This window comes from Harpia harpyja, chromosome 22 (genome assembly GCF_026419915.1).
Source record: "Harpia harpyja isolate bHarHar1 chromosome 22, bHarHar1 primary haplotype, whole genome shotgun sequence".
Lineage (NCBI taxonomy): Eukaryota > Metazoa > Chordata > Aves > Accipitriformes > Accipitridae > Harpia > Harpia harpyja.
In genome coordinates this window covers 17,731,746-17,753,849 of record NC_068961.1, presented here as the reverse complement: position 1 = coordinate 17,753,849, position 22,104 = coordinate 17,731,746, and the positions used below count along the sequence as shown (strand labels likewise).

General features: G+C 41.7%; 1 protein-coding gene across 2 annotated transcripts in view; it reads left to right on the top strand.

The window, feature by feature from the left end:
* Window positions 1-22,104, top strand: part of ST6GAL2 (ST6 beta-galactoside alpha-2,6-sialyltransferase 2) — a 174,370-nt gene that overhangs the window by 145,904 nt on the left and 6,362 nt on the right. For both annotated transcript variants that reach the window (XM_052773898.1, XM_052773897.1), the window contains exons 2-5: window positions 2,873-3,875; window positions 8,171-8,268; window positions 11,385-11,486; window positions 12,599-12,773. In XM_052773898.1, coding sequence (XP_052629858.1) covers window positions 2,930-3,875; window positions 8,171-8,268; window positions 11,385-11,486; window positions 12,599-12,773 — 1,321 coding nt within the window. In that variant the 5' untranslated portion in view covers window positions 2,873-2,929. The remainder of the gene's footprint in view (window positions 1-2,872; window positions 3,876-8,170; window positions 8,269-11,384; window positions 11,487-12,598; window positions 12,774-22,104) is intronic.

The following is a 22,104-nucleotide window of genomic DNA, read 5'->3' as shown; positions in this document are numbered from 1 at the left end:
TAATGATGCAACTCATTCCTTTTTCAGATTGTAACCTGAATATGAATATCAAATTTAGGAGTCCAGACTAATTCTTCATGCTGAGGCAGTCTGCTGCACCAAGCACATGCGATCACAGACAATTAGAAACTTCAATAGTCTCACACCTGAATTAAGACTAAACCCCTTCTGTTTCTTGCCAACTTCAACAAAACTGGGAAAAAAGCATAAGAATTTGTTATGGATTATGTTTAAATTGTGTTTGGACTTGTTGCGTGACTCAGTGGAAAATATTGGTGACCTCTTCCTTAATAGCTTCGACTTCCTGCAAGCTTGTCTGTTAAAAAGATTCTGCAAGATGCTTCCTTTGTGGATCCTGTAAGAAATATATATTCAGCAGGAGAAGTATCTGACTGAGCAAAGACTAACTTACACAGTAGTTTGGAAGCCACGTGTTGAAAAGTGCTGGGGAAACACAGCAGGGAAAATGATAAAAAGGGATGAAAGCAGTTCAGACAGGCGAAGAATGCTGATTTAAAAATGCAAACCATCTGAACACTGATGAGTGGGCAGGTTGCAATAACTTCAGGGCAGACCTAAGTTGCACAACAGTCATATACTGTAAGCTGACTCCCACAGGACATTGCCTGCAGTGGTTTAAAATTGGAAGGGGGGGGGCGGGGACCGTCGGGGTGCTGCAGAGAGCAATCTTGCAGCAGCAGAGTGCAAGTAGGAAATGGGTCAGTTGGAGTAATAGCTTTTTTCCATGTGGTTTGTGTGAGCCAAGCCAAACGTGTGTGGAGCACAGGGTTATCACGCTCATGATTTTTTTTTTTTCGGTGTAATAGAAATGAATGTGTTTGCAATGAAATTTGGTCATCCAAGTGTGACATTATGAATCCTCTCTCTGTTTGGATGTGCCTTGAGTCTTGCTTTTTTAATGTTCTAGGCTTTGTCTAGATCATTAAAATAGACTGTGTTTGGAAATGTAATGCTGTGGCCTCGCATTCCCGGGAGGTCAGCAGAAATGCTATCCTCAAGTATCCCTGCTAATACCACCTGCGGTTTGTTCTCGCCTCTGCATTGTGGTAGGCAATCTCCTCATTTGTGCTGAAACAACTGGATGTGTGACCACACTGAAGTGGATAAAGGAGCTGACCCAGTTTAAAAAACCCAAACCAGACCAAGCGAAACAAACCCTCTAACTTATATTTCCCCACGCTAACCCCCTGCTGTATCAGTTTACTGGTCCAGTTTGTAATATGCGAGCCCCATAGACAGGGGTGTTGGCAGCGGTGGGGGCATGGTGCAGGAATGAAGGATAGAGTGGGGAACGCCTTACACCTTACTGCTGGTTTCTTTTCGATGTGAAAACACAGCCTTAGTTACACCTTCGATCTAAACTTTGCACTCAGCTTTGGTGTGCTTTAGCAGCTTGCAGAAAGGTGATAGCGTATGGTGACTGCGTTTTTGGTCCCTCCTGATGGTCAGGTGTAAGCAGGCAGTGTGTTATCAGAGGTGTGTAAGCTGTGTGTGCTGTTCGGATGCGGTGTGATGAGATAGTGGCTCCTGAGGCGCAGACTGTTAATGAAATCCAAGCCTGCCCCCACTCCCGTTCCCCTTTCTGGTCACAGCTGGCTGGTACAAGTGGCTCTTAAGTCCCACCATTAAGCGGTCGTTGAAACAAATGGGGTTAGAAAAACTCTAGAAGAAGGGGCTTATTTTTAATCCTGATCAGGTAAGCGAACTGTCACTAAGTAGTACACTGAATTACACTGCAGTGTAGCAACTGAGGCTGACAATGACTATGGTGCAGGGAGGTGAATGATAAGGCTTATGATAGGGGAGGGCTGGACTTTATTCAGCCAGCTTTGCCACCGATGCCCACACCACTTGATTAAGCAGGCGAGTTCGTGTAAGGGCATAGTGTGCATGATGATCCAGCAGTGTGCTAGTGTATTTTCCTTGGAACACAGCCGCCTCAGTCAGACTTTATTTTGTTTTGGACCATGCATCCCTCCAACAATGCACAAGCTGTCCAAAATCCCCAGGTATTAATAGAGATTTCCAAGTCTAGGTCTGACATTCCCAACCCACCCCCTTTATGTAAATCTCTATCTTAAAGGCATGTATTTAGTTAGTTGTGCCATCCATCCCCCTTTTCGGAAAACGCAAACTCCTCATGCCTTGACGTGCAGAACTCCTTCATGCCACCTCAGTGCATGTGCAGCATCCATAGCAGAGTACAACAGTCGCTCTTATTTGGGCCTGATCCTGGGCAGCAAATGATGTGGCCCACTGACACTGTGCCTGTTCATACCAGCTGAGGAAAAGAAAAGGTTCCCCTCTGACCTGCTCGTGTGATGCTCTCCCCTGCTCCCCCTTGATGATATCCACAGAGCACCATCCTTTCCACGCTGTGGGCAGAGGACGGCTGTCCAGCTGAGAGTTTGTGGTCCCTGCCTGGTCCCTGTGGGGACAGGCTTGCTCACAGTCCCACTGCCTAAGGACTTTCAATGGCAAAAGAGAAGACAGTTAATATTGTCCCCACTGTGCATACAGCCAGGCATGGGTTTTGCTTTTGCTCTCTTAACGCTATGCTCAGTATAGCAGAAGCAGGCAGGCACATGATCTCCCTGAAGGCAGGATCCAGTGTTACTGTAGAAACTGGCCACCAGCTTCTTTTGTAGCTAGCAGCTGTCACTGTGTGGTTACAGCCAAAGTGTGTCACTCCTACAGCGTCTGCAGGCTCTGGAGTTTGTTTCTGCTTCTGAATCCTCCGTGCTACAGCTTGGAGATTAAATCTGCACCTTCTATCAAAGCGTGTTAAGATATTTCTGAATTGTATCTGTTTTTAGAACCATTCTTGATTAATATTTGATGTTCTTTCCAGGTTTCATTTTCCTTCACCAATACTTCAAGGCACAGAGGAGCTGGTAAAGGCATTGCCATGAAACCTAACTTGAAGCAATGGAAACAACTCATGCTGTTTGGGATCTTTGCATGGGGTCTGCTTTTTCTGGTGATATTCATCTATTTTACAGATAGCAACACTGCTGAACCAGTTCCCAGTTCCTTTTCTTACATCGAAACTAAGAGGCTTCTGCCCCTTCAGGGCAAGCAGAGAGTCATCATGGGAGCCATACACGATCCGTCATTCTCCGAAACCATTGATGGGAATGAGGTACTTCTCAATGAAGATCTCTTAGGTACATTTAAATCGGGAACTGGAAGTATTAAGAAATGGACTGATTTGGAAGATGCCTTTAGAAATGAAGATGAGTTTTTTCCATCCCAGGTAGGAAGAAAATCAAAAAGTGCTTTCTACCAAGTGAATGACGATTATTTATTTGCTGCTGGTCAGCCTCGGTCGCACAACCACCTTCAAGAGATAGCAAAATTCATCTCAGCCGATGAGGATAATCCAAAAGTAAATATTTTACAGAATGACTGGAGCCATCAGAGAAGAATGAGGAGAAGGAACACAAAGCACAGGAGAAGCCAGATGCTTGATGAATCTGATGACTGGGATGGGCTGTATTCCACAATGTCGAAATCCTTTCTTTACAAGCTCTGGAAAGGGGATGTCTCTTCCAAGATGCTAAACCCTCGACTGCAGAAGGCGATGAAAGATTATTTGAGCACCAATAAGCATGGGGTGCGGTTCAAGGGGAAACGAAACTCCAAGTTGACAGGAGACCAGCTATTCTGCGAGCTAAAAGAAAGGGTGAATGTGAAAACAATAGATGGCAAGGAGGCTCCCTTCTCCACTCTTGGATGGGAAAAGCACGTTCCCCAAATTCCACTGGGCAAATTGTATACACATGGTTTTGGGAGCTGTGCTGTAGTTATGTCTGCTGGTGCAATACTGAACTCCTCTCTAGGGGATGAAATAGGTGGGTGAAATGCATCTATCCATGTGCATATATATGTGCATGCATGTATTCATGTTTGTCTTTCAAAAGGTCCATTCTTCTCAAGCATAGGTCTGTACAGCCTGGTTGTTCTCTCTCACCAGTGTTACATGAGTGTGAGCTTATGGACTTCAGTGAAGCTGTTCCCTTTCAGGACAATATAACTGAAAGGAAAATCAGGCCTGAAGTCATAATTTAATTTAAAGAAAACAATCATGCCTTCTTATCATATTATAGCTTGTAGTATAAAGGAGGCACTGGTTTCATCAAATCTGCCATATTTGACATTTTGCTGCGACATGTGTTTATTTCTTCAGCAGATTAGAGCCGTGTTCAGGTTTTATTCTGCAAAGCTGTGTTGTACCTGTCTGTATTTTGCCATGGCTCATAGAGGAACTGCTTGTGGTGTTGCTATCCCAGGCTGTACTTTGTCTCCATGCCAAGAAGCAGCAGAGCATCCTCTTCATCCCTTGCGTGTTTAGAGTTCACAGACATAGAGAATTCAGACCCTTGAGCAGCCTCATGTGCTGAGGTCGAGTCCCCTGACCTCTTTTCCAAGACTGAATTTAAATGAGTTGAAGTATCTCCTCCCATTGTTCTTTTCCATTGCTGCACTGAGTCAGTAAGGTTGCAGGTGCTGAGATGTTAATGTCACACAGAATTCACCACTTCAAGGTGGAGTTTTGTGGTAGCTATTCAGAAAAGGATTGCGGAGCCATAAAACTAATCCAGGTCAGTTTTATTTTTTCTTTTCACAAACGAGTGTTACTACATCTCAGTAGTTCTTCTTTTTAGTATTACATGTGCAGTATGCTAAAAGTGCTGAAAGGAGGATGAAATGTATGTCTCAAACTTGCTTCTGGAGCAAGAAGAGTTATTTCCTTCAGCTCTCTATAAAAACCTTTTGATGTGCACTCATTAATCCTCCCATCTTCCAGGACTTCTCATCCCAATACCTGCTTCATTGCACTGTATCATCTCTTTGACACAGATGGGTTTCCTTTAAATCTCTGGGATATATTAGAGCTGCTATCATTATCGAACTACTCTAATGGGCTTCCAGCACAGCACGGGTGCCTGGCTGGCCTGCAGCTAAAATCACACCAGGGTAACACCCAATTTCACAGGAAGCCCTACTGATTTAGAAATCTTTGGGGTGAAAAAGCTTAACAGTTCCTCCCTTCTCTAATGTGTTATCCTTGACTGAAACAAAATCTTCTGTCAGTGTTCCCCAGTACACCTGGTTTACACCAGTACAGATTAGTGCTGTACTGGAGGATCCATAGCACATTGTGATATATTTACATAATTACATATTACAGCATGCATCGTGACATATTTGCACACTCAGGTGCAGCCCAGGTGTGGACTTTGGTGCTTGACATGGTACCTGGGGCCCGTATACTCCTGTGTGTACCTGTTTTCTCAGGAACACTCTGGGCACAGAAAGCTTATGCCAATCTCTGAGGAAAAGCTTTTGATTTAATTGGGAAATTGTCATCTGATGCTGCCTGAAGGGAGGAGTTGCTGTTTGGTAAGGCCTATGCAGAAGTTTCAGATCTCCTCCTACCTTTTGTACAGGAAAGTGTGGGGCAGCAGGAGTCACAGAAGGTTTTTTCTAAGTGTCTTCCAGGCCACGGGCAGGTACTTGTGACTGAGCAGAGAATTTGGCCCAGAACTATGGGGGGACCAACTGACTGCTTACAGCCATCCCAGAAGGACTTGGTGCAAACCTATGGGTCTTAGTGGTCAGTGCAGCTCCTGGGAAGTGCTGATATACTGGAGACATTGTGCCAGTGTTTCCCACTTACAATGGAAGATGGAAGCTCCAGCATCTGTTTGTATTATTACTCCCATGGGGAAGAAGTTATGCTTCCCCTGCAGAGTCCAGGTAGTATGTGGTACAGCTGAGCTCTTGGCCATGCCGTTCCACCTCCCCTCTAGTCCTTGAAAAAGTGAGAAGAGTCTAACCAGGAAGAGAAAGAACAAACTGTACAAGATGGTCTTTTTCCCTGTGCATGCACAGCTGTAGGAGAAGACTGTCCTCTCCCAGAGCTGGCACTAGGGCTACAGCTCTTGGTTGAACATGCCAGCAATCCTGCCATTTTGGAGGCTCCATGGGCGGCCAGTGGTGCTGCTCTGTGGAGTCAGCCTGGCACTCGTGCTGACTTGTTCCGAGTCCACAGAGGCACAGCAAAGCCAGCATCATTAGGGAGTGTGGAAAAACACTCCATGCGTGAGGTCTGGTTTTTGGGCCATGGGCTGTACAGCCTTTGTTGATGAAGCTGCTGCAGGCAAAAGGCTTTTACTATTTATCCTTCCCAAAGAAGAAAAGGTGTAGGAAAGCAGCAGCGGAGGACCTTTCTCTTCATAGGCCTTTAGCTCCCTCTTCTGTGATCCTTTTAGAAACGCAGGCAGAAATGTTAATTTGTGTTCTGCCTTTTGCCCTCCTCCCCCTCACCCCTCTGATTGGTTTTGAATGAAAATAGGTATGGAAATACTGTGCAAGTACAGCGAACACTCGCATCGTGATCATGCTGTTTAATGGGAGACCCAATTATTTTGGCATCATCAGGAAGTAACAGGGATCTGTGATCAAACCCCAAACTTTTTATATCTTTAAAATGATTATCTCCAAATACTTAATAAGGTTAAAATTGGTTGAGTTAAAACCAGCTATTATCAGTGTTAAGCTGCATCCTCATCATATATTTTATGGTGAAGGAAAGGTTTTTGGTCTTAATACGAAGAACTAGAACGGGTAATGTTGGAAATACAGCACACTCTCTCAGTTAAGTTGTGAACCATACAATTCCCATTTCCCGACCCAATTCCCAGTTCTCAGCCAACAGGTTGTCAAAAAGTTGTCAAATGCAGGTCCAAATTTAGGTTCGTAAATTCATAAGCAGGTTTCAATTATCAAGGACCTCTGTTTTTCTTTTCCTTTTCCAAAAATGTGGAGTACCTGCAGCTTATATTGACTTCATGACCTCTAGCTCCTACACAATCAAGATGCTTATGTTTAGGCAGATGAAGGCTAGGTGTTGAGGCTAGGGTTGTCCCTGCATAGGGACATAGAAAAAGCCTTCACTCCTTAGCTTCTGAGGAGTTGGGACACAACATGTTACAGCAAGCAAGTACAGCTGAGATTGGACTCCTGGCTTCATGTCACATGTTTTCTTGTCTGGAGTACAAGAAGTGTGCAGTGAAGGTGTGAAAGGACAGAAGATCCCAGTTTGATAGGATCAGGCCTGAACTCCATTGAAGCATGTTGGTTATCTTCGGAAACTTCTGCCTCCTCCATTTTTGAGCTACAGATAACCACATTTTAAGTGACGAGATAAACAGCTGTATAAACTACCTATGGGTTAAGGCATTACAAGCCCATTTTGGCCTGAGTCATATTCTCTGCTTCCATTGATGGAAGGGTTAAAAGTAGACCAAATAGGGGGCTATTGACAGGAACAGTGTGTTTCTGGACAATGGATATAATGTACTCTCTCTCACACCTTTTGGGCTTTGAGATCCCCTTAAAAGAAGCATTGGGAGGGTGATTATCTTTTATCCAGCGGAGCCTTGCACACAGCATCTACCCTTGACCCATACTTGACCTATAGCTGCTTTCTATTCTGCATGACTCCGAGGTCAACAGCTTGTGGGGAAACTTTGACAGTTCAGCTCTGTTAGATCTTTGCTACCAAGGGATCCTCACGTTTCTGTGTAAGCAGGTTTGTGGGCTGACTTCTTTACAGAGACTCTTTAAGACTTGTACTGACCTTGAGAATAAGTACGTGGTATGATTAGTAGGTTTGGGGTAGTCTGAGATTTTCAGGTATCATAAAATACTGTGAAGCACAAGCTTATAGTTAAGCATTGTTACTCATTCAAATGTGCAATTAGATATCCTTGCAATTAACATGCTTTTGCATGGAGTAATTCTTTTTAAGTTTTGCAATAGAAATAGCGAGCAATTGTGTGTGTACTGGGTGTACTAATAACCTCACCACACTAAGTTTATGCAATTAAGAGAAATATTTCAGTATTGCAAGCTAAATTAATAGATGATGCTGAACTTTTTTCTGGTGGATTTTAATAATGTTAATAACATATGACAGATGCAAGAGGATTTTTGTTTGAGCATAGTGGAATGTTTATCATCCTTAGAATATCAAGAATAGGAGAAATGTGTAAGTTTTATCTTAGTTTAGATCATTTGTTCTATTTTACTGTTCTATATTACTAAGAAAAACAAATTACCCCCTCATTTATGCTCCTAGATTCTCATGATGCCGTTCTAAGATTTAATTCTGCTCCAACACGTGGCTATGAAAAAGATGTTGGAAATAAAACAACCATGCGGATCATTAACTCTCAGGTAAGATCTTCCTTTTGTGAATTCAAGTCAATGTCACTTCTGTACAATATGACATTAAATTAATAACTTCTGAGAAAGTGTTGGGTAATCTGGGAAATAGCTAGTGATTTAACAGTCATGATGTAGAGCAGGTAAAAGTTCTCCCTTACAGGGATGTTCACGCTGCTGTTGCTGTAGAGTGATTGCATAGTTACTTGATAGCCTTGTTTTAAAGAATTGGTTTGTGAAGTTTCTCATGTGTCCTACATCTGTAAAGGCTCTGCAGGATGCCAGAGTTGGCAGTACAGAAGGCCTTCACCACAATGCCTCTGGGATCTTCACAAAGCCCAGGCTGTGGGGATCCCAAAGCTCTTTTCTCATATTCTCCATTTCCCCAATTATTTCCTTGCTGGAAGGCGAAAGAAATGGGAACTGAGTTGTCTTAATATATAACTTTAGGCAAGTCATCGTTCTTTAAAAATTTGGAATGAACTAGTAAAAAACTTTAATGTACGCTGGATATTACACATAAGGTGAGTTTGTTCATCTGAATGGAAACAGAAAATGGTATTTTCTGTATATGGGTGTCAACAAATAGTTGTGCATTGAGCTACAGTGACACCTTATGGTTGAGAGTGGTTTTTCAATTTTGAAAAAACTTGCCTGAACTCTGGTCTTGGGCAAACCAAGCCTCTTTCCTCTTTATGAAATGCAGCCCAAAAGCAACAACAGAATTACTGTGAGATTTTATGACATACTGAAGTGGCAAGTTTACTTAGTCAGCACCAGTAGTATGGTTGGCCATGTAGCATGCTCTATACATACTGATTCTTGCTGAATGAGAGCAAAATTTGCGTTTACTGTAGTTCTTATGAATTTGTTTTTTCTTCTTCTTCTTTGAGTGACTGCCCATGCAAAGTCCATCCTTGGTGGGTGTGTTCTCTGTGTGTACAAGTTAAAGTTCTTTGCCACCACAGAGAGGACTGTTCACTGGCATTCCCTTCATACTCATTTTGTAGCTCTTTGTGAGGCCGCAGGACAGGCTGGATCGTTGAAGTGATCTGGGTTAAATATGCCCACTTTCTTTTGCTCAGGGGAAGAAAGCAGAAGTATCTTACTCTGGCTTTAGTGCTGAGATTAGTGTATCAGAGAATATTGATCTTAATGTCATTTATTTTACTTTTTGGGTTTTGTTGGGTACTTTTCTTTGACTGTTCTCTGTTTTACTGTTAGCCAAAACATTCTGGTGCTGACCATGCCTGAACTCCTGTGCCAGGAGGAGGGTTTAGAAACTTTATTTAGTAGACTAGTCTCAGTAGGCTCCCTGTAGCAGAAGAGAGAAATGCTTCTAGGGAATGATCTGAGCTTTGTTAGCTCCCCAATGTATTCAGAGAGACTAAATGGCTGAATTGGCTGCTCTCTGATGCCGGCGGCAGGCTGGGGTCCTCTTGGCTCCCAGAGCTGCTGTGGTACACTCCCACTGGGGTGGTAATGGAGGGTCCCGTGGTCTTCTCTGCTGCACTGAACATTGCTTGCTCTCCACAAGGCCTCTCAAGAAACACAGGCATGGCTAAAGTTCAGGCCAAATCAGCTCACACAGCTTCCTCACAAGTGTTTGTATTCCCACTGCCTTTCTGCTCCTTCAAAGAGGCCACCCGTGATGCTCTGGCCACCTGCTGAGAAACTGGCCTTCCCCTCTCCGGGGGTGAAATCTGCACAGGCCACTTGATAAAAGTTGCTTTCCCTACCAGTACTGAAGATGGGTTACCCATACAGGTTCACTCCTTCCCTCCTCACTGTTGGAAATTCCTGCATTCAGTTGATTAAAAGGCTGCTGTGGCCCTCTTCTTCCCTCATGTTCTCCGCTGTGAAGGAAGCCAGTGCAGCCACAACAGATATTGTTCTTCCAGAAGAAACTCATCTCATACATATGAATGCAGACTCACTAAGAGCGAAATTTGTGTGGACACCACCTCCAAAGGACTCTTGCTTACTGAAAGGCAAGTAAGAGCTCCTTTGTGTGACAACTGTGGAACCGAGCTTTTAAAAGCTTGACCTTTTGGTCTGTTTACTCTGTTCTCTCAAAAAAGGAGTTTACGTTCTCAGGCGAAAACTGCTCTGAGAAATGGAGTTGAGGATGCTGATGGCAGCAGGACTAATTCTGTTCTTGTAGAAGGCTGATGGAAAGTCATTAAGCTTGAAGTTTATGGTAGGAAGAATATTGCTATGGCAACAATATTATTTTTCTGAAGAAAAATATGCATAATCAAATATGGCTCATTGGATCCTAAAGGGAAATGAAAATTAGTACACATTTATTTGTCTGGAATGTTGATTAGTGTAACAGCTGGAGCCAAATTCACACTGTTTCAACCAATGCTGAAATCATTCAGCTCAGCCCTGCCTGAGATTGGATGCACCAGGGATCAGAGAGATCTGGTTAGGCATGGAGGGTCCGGGAAGGGATGAGCCAGCAGGAGCAAAGAGTAAACTTCCAGTGGGGTGGGAGGATCAGGCAGAGTACCAGGAGATGCGGGAGGGAGTTATATGAGAGCAGTAGATGAGAGCAATATGACAGCTACTTCAAAAATAGCCCTATCATGTGCATGTTCCTGGAATTATTTTTCTAGGTATACCAGCTTTTACAGTCATGGTCTAATTTGCCTTTTTAGAGTTACTTGAAATGAGACTGTCTTGCTGTTGAAATGAGAAAGGGGGGTGGGAGTGCAGGGAAAGACGTTATCCTTGGGGGCTGTAGCCCTTCAAAGAAAGCTGCTCTGTATCTAAGAAGAAGATCCTGCAGGCGGTCTGAAATACCATAGCTTTCATTTTCAGGTTCCAGAATACACAGTAACATTGATATACAATTATGCAGCATCTCAAGTGGTCCCATCACATCCCTCACAGATGGAGAGTAATTCAGCATACTGCTACTTCAAACTGTCATGAGTGCTGTTTATGGCTAAGCTCTTCTTTATATATTTTTTTAACAAAACAAGATGCTTAAAATCGACCAGAATTAAAGCAGAACAAACAGCAGTGTGGGGAGGACTGTTCATTTTAGAGAAGGATTTTGCCTTTTTTTTGGATCCCATTTGCTTTTAACGCTGTGCAATTCTTTGCGTCTGTGTTTGCAGATTCTCACCAATCCAAACCATCACTTTGTCGACAGCTCCTTGTACAAAGATGTTATCTTAGTAGCCTGGGATCCTGCCCCCTACTCTGCAAATCTGAACGTGGTAAGATGTCTGCTTGGACCTTTCTTCCCAATCAGTCTGAAAGCACTGGAGAAAATGAATGTATTTAGTGCTGCAGTCTCCTGGTTCTCACTTGTCACAATGAACCCCAAAGTCTGTCTTTAAGGAGTGGGGAATGCTATTTCTGCATGAATTGGTCAAAATTGGTTTATTGGTCAAAAGCTTTTCATTAGCTGGCACTTGTACTCGAATGAACTGCTCTGAGATTCTAGGATAGATGGATGATGGGGTTTTTTTGATAAAATGTCGCTGTTTTCACATAACAATGAGTTTTCTATGTGTTTGCCAAGGAGGGAACGTTGCTAGATTTCAGAATGAGATTTTATCAGGAAAGGTGAAGAATTGCATCCATTTTTTCCCACCTTTCCCTCTGCCTTCCCAGACAAAATACAACACCCTAATGAAAATCTCTCTTGGTGCATTCCCCATTTCTCAGGCCTCCTCCCCACCAGTCTTCCCTTTGTGTCCACTCGCCCACAGCCATCTGTGCCCCGCCGCCCGCCCCCTCAGTGCGAGCAGCAGGCGTCCATCTGGTTGTCACTGGGGGAGTCTCTGCTTTGGCTGGTGCTGCAGCTCCAGTGGACCAGTTGATCTGATGGTTCTTGGCAGGGGGAGCTCGGAGCTGAGCAGGCTGCAAAGTAGAAAGTAAACCTTCATCTGCTGAACTCCCTTAGCAACAGATGCCAGAGGCTGCCTGCCTCCTACGCAGGCTGCCGTCAGCCTGCTTCACGTGCTGCTGCTGCCTCCATCAGGGACAGGGACACTTCCAGAGGAAGGTTCACCCCCATGCCCGGACCTCGCGTCAAGGCTCTTTGAACCCCTGTTTAATGCAGGCCTATGAAGGGCAGATGGGGTTGGCTCGTCCCGCTGCAGTTAATTGCTTATTGGGAGTCTCTGTATGGAGAAAGGAAGCAGAATAGCCCAGAGTGAGGACCGGCTTTCTAGGAGGAGCATCCACCAGTGCAGGCAGCTTTGCTACCTTTGCTTCTGTTCTGAAGCACCTAAATGAAGCTAGTTTACGTTGTTGTTCATGTAGCGTTCAAAACACATTTGATACTATAAGATTAAAAAAATTCTTACTTTTTTCCTCCCAGTGGTATAAGAAGCCGGACTACAACCTGTTCACTCCCTATGTACAGCATCGCAGAAAGAATCCAAACCAGCCGTTTTACATTCTCCATCCAAAGTTTATATGGCAGCTCTGGGACATCATTCAGGAGAACACTAAAGAGAAGATACAGCCCAACCCTCCTTCTTCAGGTTTTATTGGTAGGTGTATCAAAGATGGGCCCAGTAGACATGTTAGATTAAAAAAAATTTTAAAATTGTAAATGTGTACATTGCACGAGGATCAAGTCCATACACAAGTAGTGTTTGTTCTTGGTGCTCTATGCAGAAATAATGACTAGCTAAAACACACCATATGGGAACTAGAAAATAGTTGGGTGAATTTAACGTTCTGCTTTCTTGCCCTTCTCATCCATAGTATGCATACTATTTTTATAAAACATACGTGTATCTGTGAGAAATTTGTATTATTCCATATTAATTTATCTGTTGAGAACCTACTCAATTCTGAAGTTCTTTCTTGGGATCATAGAGCAGAGATGCATCAGACAATAAGTGAAAGCATATGGCAGATCATACAGAGAGGATAAAATTGCTGACAGGCCAAGCTGTATTCCCTACACAGGTCAAGGAATGGGATTTCCCATGCCCTGTCACGGCTTCCAGTGCTCAGTCTGAAAGTGCCCAAAGCATCCCTCTTATTCTTACACTTGAAGGAATAGAGTTTCACTGTATTTTTTGGTCCGTCCTTATTTCTGTATTTCTTGGGGGATAATTTGGCACTGTGCCCACAGTTCATACAGCATAACAACTTACCTGATGCATAGCAGGTCCTGATCGTGAATGTCTAAAAGATGCAAGTAGTCAGAGTACCAAGGCTAAGTCAGGGTCTTCCTTGCTCATGCTTCTAGAGACACAGAGGGCAATAGAGCTCCAAATACCATCTTCTGCTTTGGAAACTCCATCCTTTCCTCCTTGATGTTGTGATATTGGTCTGTGTATTTGGTGCAGTCAGAAAATGCTCTTTTTATTCTTTCTATCTGAATCTGAAAGCGAAGATACCTGAGATTTGTATCCAACATGGCAAAAACCAGTTCTGAGGACTTATCTTGGGCTCTGTATACAGTGTGGCATCCCAGGATGTTGTGGAGCTCACCAAAGGCCCTAGGCAGGGTGCTGAAGCTCTCAGAGGGATGACATAAAGGTGTCTGGGAGATGCCGATCTATGACGTGAGTGGGTTTTGCTTACCTGGAGCATGAGTGGAAAGAAGAGGAGGCCTTGTGTGTTGAAGGAGGATGGCTTGGTGGTTGGTTGCTTCTTGGAAGCGAGATTTTTGGAACCTGCTTGTATAAATTCATGGGGAGAAAACTGCTCGTGTGGAATGATCTCACCAGCTGCATTCACATTTTGCGAAAGCATTTCTTGGAGTAATGAAGTTGTTGATAAAAATAGGTTAACAGCTGCTGATCATAAGAATAGTGAAGAGGATCATTGTGCTGTCACTCTGTACTTCTACCATATATAAGAAACACTTCAAAAGCTTTCTTTGAAGAAACGGAGTTAATTTCACTATAAGAATAGAACAGTAATCTTCAACCCCAAATCTAAATGTTCCTGACAAAAAATATCCTTTAAGGAGAGAAAGCTTTGAAAATATCAATCATTAAACAAGCAAAAATATTAACAACAAAAGCTGTACAGATAAATATACTCTGTCTGTACAGATGCAAATTTGGCTCCTTCTCCTCTACTGGGAATTTTGTTTATTTTGTTCTTTTCCAAAGAATACGCTTAGATGTTTTGGTAATGCTATTATTAGCTTTAAGACTACAAGGCAGTAAGACAAGGTTATTGGGAGTCATATCCACCTCATTTGATAACTAGCTACTGTTCTGATAGATGCATGTTAAATATTTTATTAGGGAGAGGCTTCCTATTTTAGTAACCTTATTGAATGTATGTCTATGCATTGCACGTGTGTCGTACTATAAACTGGGAGACAGCACAGAAACAGCAACTGTGTATTGTCAAAGGTGGACATAAAGGGCAAGATAAAGCATAAAAAATATAATGCTGCTTGGCAGAAATCTGAAAAGTCATGTTGGTCTTCAGATCAGGTATAGCTCAACAACTCATGCAGGAAATAATCCAGTTGGAACTGAAGCTGGCAGACACAACTGAGTGCACCTGTATGAAAGGCGTATCCTGAATATTGAGCTTCTACCTGATTCTTATAAAATCTATAAAATTATTTCTTATAAAATTAATAGAAAGAATCGGTAAGTGATGGCCATCATAAAATATGAGTGTCTTAATTTCAAGAAGGTATGGGAAAATGGTTTGTTAAATGGCCACACACCTAATAACATTGTGCTCAAAACAGCTATATGAAGGAAGATAGGCTGTTAAATAGAGGGTATGAATTTTCACAGGCAGAGGGACCTGTATCCCTGAATCTAAGCTCTTTATAGCATGGACCATAGTGATTCTAGCCACTTTAGTAGAATAACTTATTTTAAGTCTGTGCGCAATGTTCTGCAATTAGAACGATTACAGACCTTGCACAAGGATCTGTTTGTCCATATTTACACCAGCAGAAAGTCAGGTAGCCCTCTGTGAGCTGCAGTTACTCACAACACTGTCGCTGCCAGTAACATGGAAAAGGTAAAACAAAAAAGGTTCTGGATCAAGTGAAGCACTTTTGTTTCGAGCTTTTCAACCCTCTTTAGCCCCAGTTTGCAAAATTGGACAATACTGGATATAAATTAAAACATGGAAACATCAGACTATTTCCTTTCAGGAATGTCAGGAATGTTTTAGGGTGGTCTTAGGCTGTTTCTTCAGTAATTACGTTTTTCATCTGACAATTGTATCTTTTTCTGCCACTTAGCACTATTTATAAGAAACTGAGTCTTCCCAAAGGGAGGATGCTTGGTAGAATGCATTCTCACGGTGTTCTGCACCAGTGAGTCACCATCCTTCAGCAGTGATTGATGTCAGGGGAATATTCTAACGATGTTAATAGCTGTATTAAAGTACTTAAGTCACAATATTACTAAGTCTCTTGGAAAAGGGGCCAGTGGGTCATTTGTGGGGAAGAGGTAGTCTCTTGCATGCTGTGACTTCAGTGAAGTGAGAGAGTGAGAAGAGGAAGGATCTTTTTTCCTGGTTTCTCCACCACATGGGAGCTAGGGAGAAGAACATTTTTTTGTGCTTCCTTTGGGATATGGGCTGCCCTATCTTGTCATAACTCCTTCCTGGAGCCCCTGGCTCCCCAAAACCCTACGTACATTAGGTCTGCACCAGCATGTTGTTGAGGAGGGGCAATAGCACTGTGATAGCTGGTGGTTGGGGTGAGGGAAGCAGAGCACATGTCTCAGGTGTAGAGGATGGGAGAGAAGTGTTGGATTGGTTGTGCTTTACAGGTTACGTACAAAATAAGGCACAAGTCTTGATGCTTTAGTAATACCGCATTTTGTGTACATTCACGTATGGTTTTAAACCTTTGAAATGGGCCACTGCTTCCAGCCACTTCTGAAATGGTAACACAACACACACACACTACGGAGGTCTAAAACTAGGTGAGATGAATACCACCCAACACAGATCAGCTTCCTCCAAGAACAGAGTTTCTCCATTCCTCTCTATTGGGTTCTAACCTGTAGCTGTTCCTGTCTTTGGTTTTCTTTTAAGCAGCGTGTCAGCTCGCAGCAGCCCATCCATCACCGGTGCCAGGCTGCACCTTAACAATGCTACACGCAGACCAACATCTGACTGCAGTCCTTTCCGCTAGATTTGTTATTACTTCAGTGTTGTTTTCTGCCCAACCTAGTGACGGGTGTAAGTTCAGGACATTGTTGAAAAGTAGGCTGAACTCATCGCCTGTCAGATTGCGGCCCATTTGTTAGGGGTTACTTCTGGGGGTATACCATGTCTAGGAAGCATTAACTTCGCACAGACAAGTCACCCTTCAGTGTGGTATTGTCTAGCTCAAAGGCTATGAACAATGACCAAAAAAACAGAGAGATGGTTTTTTTGTGGGGAAGGGTTCACCAGGGTAAAACAAACCTTTTATTTTAATCTGGGAGTCTTTTTTAGCTTGTTTCTGAGACACGAATGTGCCTTTCCCTGGCTTGTAACTTTGCCTTATGTGGCATGTCATAGCTTAGCTAATGTTACTCCTCATTATAAATTACTTACTCTTTGTCTTCCTAACCTAATCCTCAGATGAGCTTTGAGATCACATTCTTGCATATTTTTGCATCATTTTTGCAGCTGCCACTTTCATGCTTTTAAACAAAACTCTGCACAGTATTCTCATCATCTTGCATTAGCATTAGGCAGTTACCATGGTGGCTTTTTGCAGTTGGTTGTTGGTTCACATTTGGCTGAAAATTGGGTTTGCTAAATGAGTATTGATATGTTTACATCTCGTCTTGGACTTTGATCTACTCCATTTTTCTCAGAAGAAATGTAAGCATCCAACCACCAAATCTCGCATTTGGATTCCACTGGTAAATCCTAAATTGACAGTTGAGGAAACGTCACTGTTATTAGAGAAGGATTTGCCCTATCTTTTGGCAGCAGAAATAAGTGTTACATCTTCATTTCTTATTAATACATTTTTTACTGTGAAATAAGAACTCAGTCTTCCTCCCCTCTTTCTGAACATATCAAAGCTCAGTTTTTAATTGAGGCTGATGGTGTATAAATTGACAGTCTCTATTTTTACCATTCTGCTGTAAGGAAATTGTTCCTATACCCTCCTTGGTAGCCTGTGTAAACAACCTATTTCTGACCTTATATTTTTTTCATCTGAAGACCAAGACTAAAACTGCTTCCTAGTGTTTCTCAAGAGCATCATTCTGTGTGCATTGGATGGGATGGTACATCAGCATTCAGAAAGTTTGCGGGCTTTTTAATAATGTCTAGATTATATACAGACTTTTCTATGAACATTTTGCTCCTGTCCATTGTTCAGTAACTGGATTTGCTATGAATTCCTACTTACCGTAGCCTATCAGTACACTTTGCTAGCTTACCTCTTCAGAGGTGATTTTACCTGAAATTCACATTTGTATACCCTTATATACGCAGCAGCTTTTGTCTTTTTAAAAAGCTAGCTGAAAGCTCTGACTGTGGTACTTTTTTTTTTTACTCCCAAATCAAAACACGGTCTGTGTAGATATTTACATTTTAGGTCGTCTGTGTAGGTGGTAGTCTTTGCTATGAGTTGTAGCTTTTAGCGTAACATATGAACCACTGAACACAAAATGATAACTAAGCCCCGATTACTTTATTGTTGGGAGAAAGAAAGGCTTGTTTGAGGCTTTACAGTTGACATTACAGATTTAACAGTTATGCGTCATTAATAGTTGATAACATTATTTTAATCTTCATTTGCATGCATCGAGACAATAGTACAAGCAAGACTATCATTACACTGCAACATTAGGAGATCATTGTATGACTAAGAACTTAAATTTAAATTGGCTTCAGAGAGCATGTTGAATAGAAGAATGCAGCTGATCTCCAGCTCTGCTTAGAAAAAAATACACTTGCATGAACTGAAAGAAACAATTCGACATTAAGAGTTGCCTTTATTACTGTTACTTAGCTGTTTGCCAGCAGTTGGTGAAGGAACAGAATAGTGCCTACTCTTTCCAGCTCAGTTTTGTTCAAGTATTATCATATGAATAAATAATACCTCCAAATACATAAGCTTTAAATTCTTCTTATTCTAATAAAAAGCACTCTGAATTTGAGCATCTCCTACTTCCTGAAATACAGAGATAAAAGAGCAAACTGTCATCACATAAAAAAATCTTTACTATTCTAGTGTATCACCCAAATTTGAATAATACATTTAAAATTATATGATATTACTGGTCAGCATTTTCCAGTCTATGCTTATATTACAGAATATATTATTGTGATTAATGTTCAGCTTTTTGCATTTGGCATTAAGTGATAAATATGTCGTTTTCTAGGTCTGCTATATAATGCAAGTATCTATACATCAAAGATGACAAGTATTGCACAATTTACTAAGCTTAGGCACAGGGCCATTTGGTGACAATTAAATTCCTTAATATTTGGGTTTCTTGTGGTTAGTATTTGTCATAGTTCATGAATTAAACTGAGGTAAAAGAACCCTTTTTTAGAAACATAGTATTTTAAAAAGCCAGAGCTACTTTTACTGTATGTTCCAAAGAATAACTGAGGCACATTTGGCCCAGTTTCAAGGACTGACAGATTTTTCTGTGGTACCTGAAATCCAATCAAGAGAGACTATAGAAGTAGACTAACATAGAGAAAAACTGTATGTTCTAAATGCTTTATGTTTATTTGTAATGCTTTCAAGTGCACAGCTTATCAAACTTACTAGTTTAATAGTAAAAACTTCCTAGTGTGTCTAGCTAAATTCTTTTCTGTAACTAAATTTGTGGTGTGTGTGAAATAAGACACATTGTGAGTATAATAATCAGATTATGTGTATTTAAATGTTTTCAGCATCTCTTACATTTTGTTAAAATGATGCTGACTTCTTGCTGAATGTTTGAATTACGCTTATTATTCTAGATGCTTTCATACAGCATCTGTTGTATTCAGATATATTAAACTATATTTTATTTACTTGTAAACTAGAGAACATTCTTTTTAAATTAGTGTGCTAACCACAAAGCCTAATTGTACTGTACAAAAGATGCATGTTGGAAATTCAAAACCTCTTCAGTCATTAAAATTGCCAAGAACAAATTGAAAAACATTTTCTCCTTTTGATTAGAATCCATAGTATGTGTTCATTTGTATAAACGATCCATGCAAGGAATTGAATCTTAATTTAATTCTGGTTTAAATGTTTTCAGCGCAGATTGTAAAAGCTCCGGAGTTTGCTTGTGCCAATTGGACTGCTTTTAAACCATACCCAACATTTCCTGACACCATAGGTATCTGCCAAATAGGAAAAAAAAGTAACACGTCTTTCTAAAGATTTTGAAATACTAATAAATAATATTTTGAAATACATAATACTTTATTAGCATCTAATATTGTACAGTTATAACAAACTTGCAGGTTGACTGTTTCTCTGACAGCCACATCATTTCTTTGGAATAATATTTAAAATATTTTTTAAAGTATTCTATGATCACAATCTTTTTTTGTTCAAGGCAGTATTTAGGAACATTGCCATTCAACTATAAAACATTCATAAAGCACACCTTTGAATGATCTCCTATAAAACAACTTTTCTCCACGCAGGCAGAATTATTTTGCATTTTTCCATTTTCACAGTTGTAATCCCAATGGGACTTTTGAAAATGCAGCAAGGGTTTTAGAATTAGGTAAGAGTGGCCTATACAGGAATATCTTCAGTTGTGATTTTGAATGTATGGTTGCACCAATCATGTTTGCCAAAGCTAAAATCATGCCAGATACCCTGACTTTTTCCTTACTGTGAAATTTAGATTGGATATTTAGATCTAAAAGTTTTAAAGCTTAAGCATCAGATCTGGAATAGACCAGGTCTGATAGTCTTTTTCTCACCTGCTTGCTGGTTTCAGAGTCATGCCTACGGTATTATTTTTGCATGCTTCAGTAAACTTCTGAAAAGATTCAACAGCTCCATTTCCATCCTTGGAGATACTCAGTACTGGGCTGGGCAGGACCCCAAGCAACCTGATCTAACTTCAAAGTTGTCCCTGCTCTGAGGGGACTTTGAACTGCCTGCACAGTTCCCTCCAGACCCCTCCACAGATCTCATGGCAACATCATCACTCAGACTGGCAATATTTCTGCTGGTTTGTACTGGAGCTTAACAGGTTCTTGACCAAATCCCCTAGGCACGATAGTAATACTGCTACTACTAGATTAATCCAATTAATGTAGTTAACCCAGTTTTTCCTGAGCTTTTTTAGGGCCCACTGATGAAAAGCAGACTTTGTGTTCTGTCCCATGGACTTCTCTCAGCATTCATTCTAAGGAGTACTGCACTCTTTTTTGATGTTTGCATGCTATAGATAGCATATAGGCTTTCCCTTTCAGGTTTTACTTTTTCTTAAGTTGTGCATGTCCTCTGGCCTTCCCTAAATGCTTTGTAATTCTCTGCTTTCACTCCTATTCCCATGCCTTAATCCTTATGAGTGTAAAAAAAGCCATCTCCTCTCAGCTTAATCCTTGCACATAAAACTGACTTCTGTTTGTGGTCCACGGTGAGGTCAGTCAGGGAGCAGGGCTCATGCCACCGAGCTTTAGATGTCTCTGGTGCAGGCCCATATTTGTGTTAGTCAGCCTCAGACTTATTGGAGCAAAAAATAGGCACCTCTTAAATATGGCTATGAGGCCTGTGTTCCCCTCTACATGTGAAACTTTCATCCCATACTGCGAGTGCAGGTAGAACTCATGTGGTACAGGTGTCTGTGCTGCCACTCAGGCTTCCCTTATAGTCAACAGAAAGAAACAGGAACTTCTGGGGCATGGCTTGTAAGACCCGTTTTTAGATGTCTGCTCTGGGATGAGTAGACATGGGCTGCTTCCTAAAAGTGCCACTTTCTTCTACTGATAGCAAAGGAGCCTGTGATACCTATCTCAGGTGTGGGTTACTGCACCAGTGGGCACATTTGGTCAGATGAATCACACCTTGTTTTCATTTTTTCTCACAGTGCTCCTGGAAAAGCCAATTACATTATTTTTTTCACGAAGCTCCAAAAGCTTCTGACCTAGGAGGGTGGACAAGAAGGTGTTTGATAGCAAGAGCCAGACTCTTATTTTCAGTTTCTGCCTAGTCACTGGAGAGAAGCAACACTTACAGGGAACAACAATTCATCCCGTCCTAAAGTAGACATCTAAAATAAGTCAGGTGAATTGTGCCCTAGAAATGCCTGTCTCCTGCGTTGTCTATAAAGACTGCTTTAGACCAGCTAGGTCAGAGATGGGCATGAACATCTCAGTGAGATTAATTCTGTCCAGAATATAAGGTGTTGGGACAATGACTATCTCATCATGCTCATTAGTGTCTCCTTAGGTCTTGTGTAAGCCAGACTGTGCTGTTTTATGTGTAGTAATTGTGCATTGTCTGAAAACTAACTTAAGGACTGTGAGCGAAGACAAATATTGAAGTGTAGCATATGGAAATTCTTCACCCTACAGGCTATCAGACAATTTGGTTTATATTCGTACTGATGCTGATCATCATAGAGGAGTGCTGAGATATCAAACAAACTTGCAGATGATACTGAATCAGGCAGCGATGTGAAAAGTACACAGACGTAAGAAGTAGGTAGATGATAGGCATGTACTCTACTTGGGTGGGCAATATAGGGAAAGGAAGTAAACTTGGGAACTACAGGTTAATATGTGTGGGAGGAAACGCGAAGAGATTCAGCCACAGAAGAGAAACCTAGGAAGCAATAATACAGAGAGAGATGTGTAAAGATAATAAATGGGATAACAAATAGGAGGTGAGGTAGGACTTTGCAGAGCAGACTGGCAAGCAAAACAGGTTAACAGAAGGAAGGTCAAGTTAGCAAG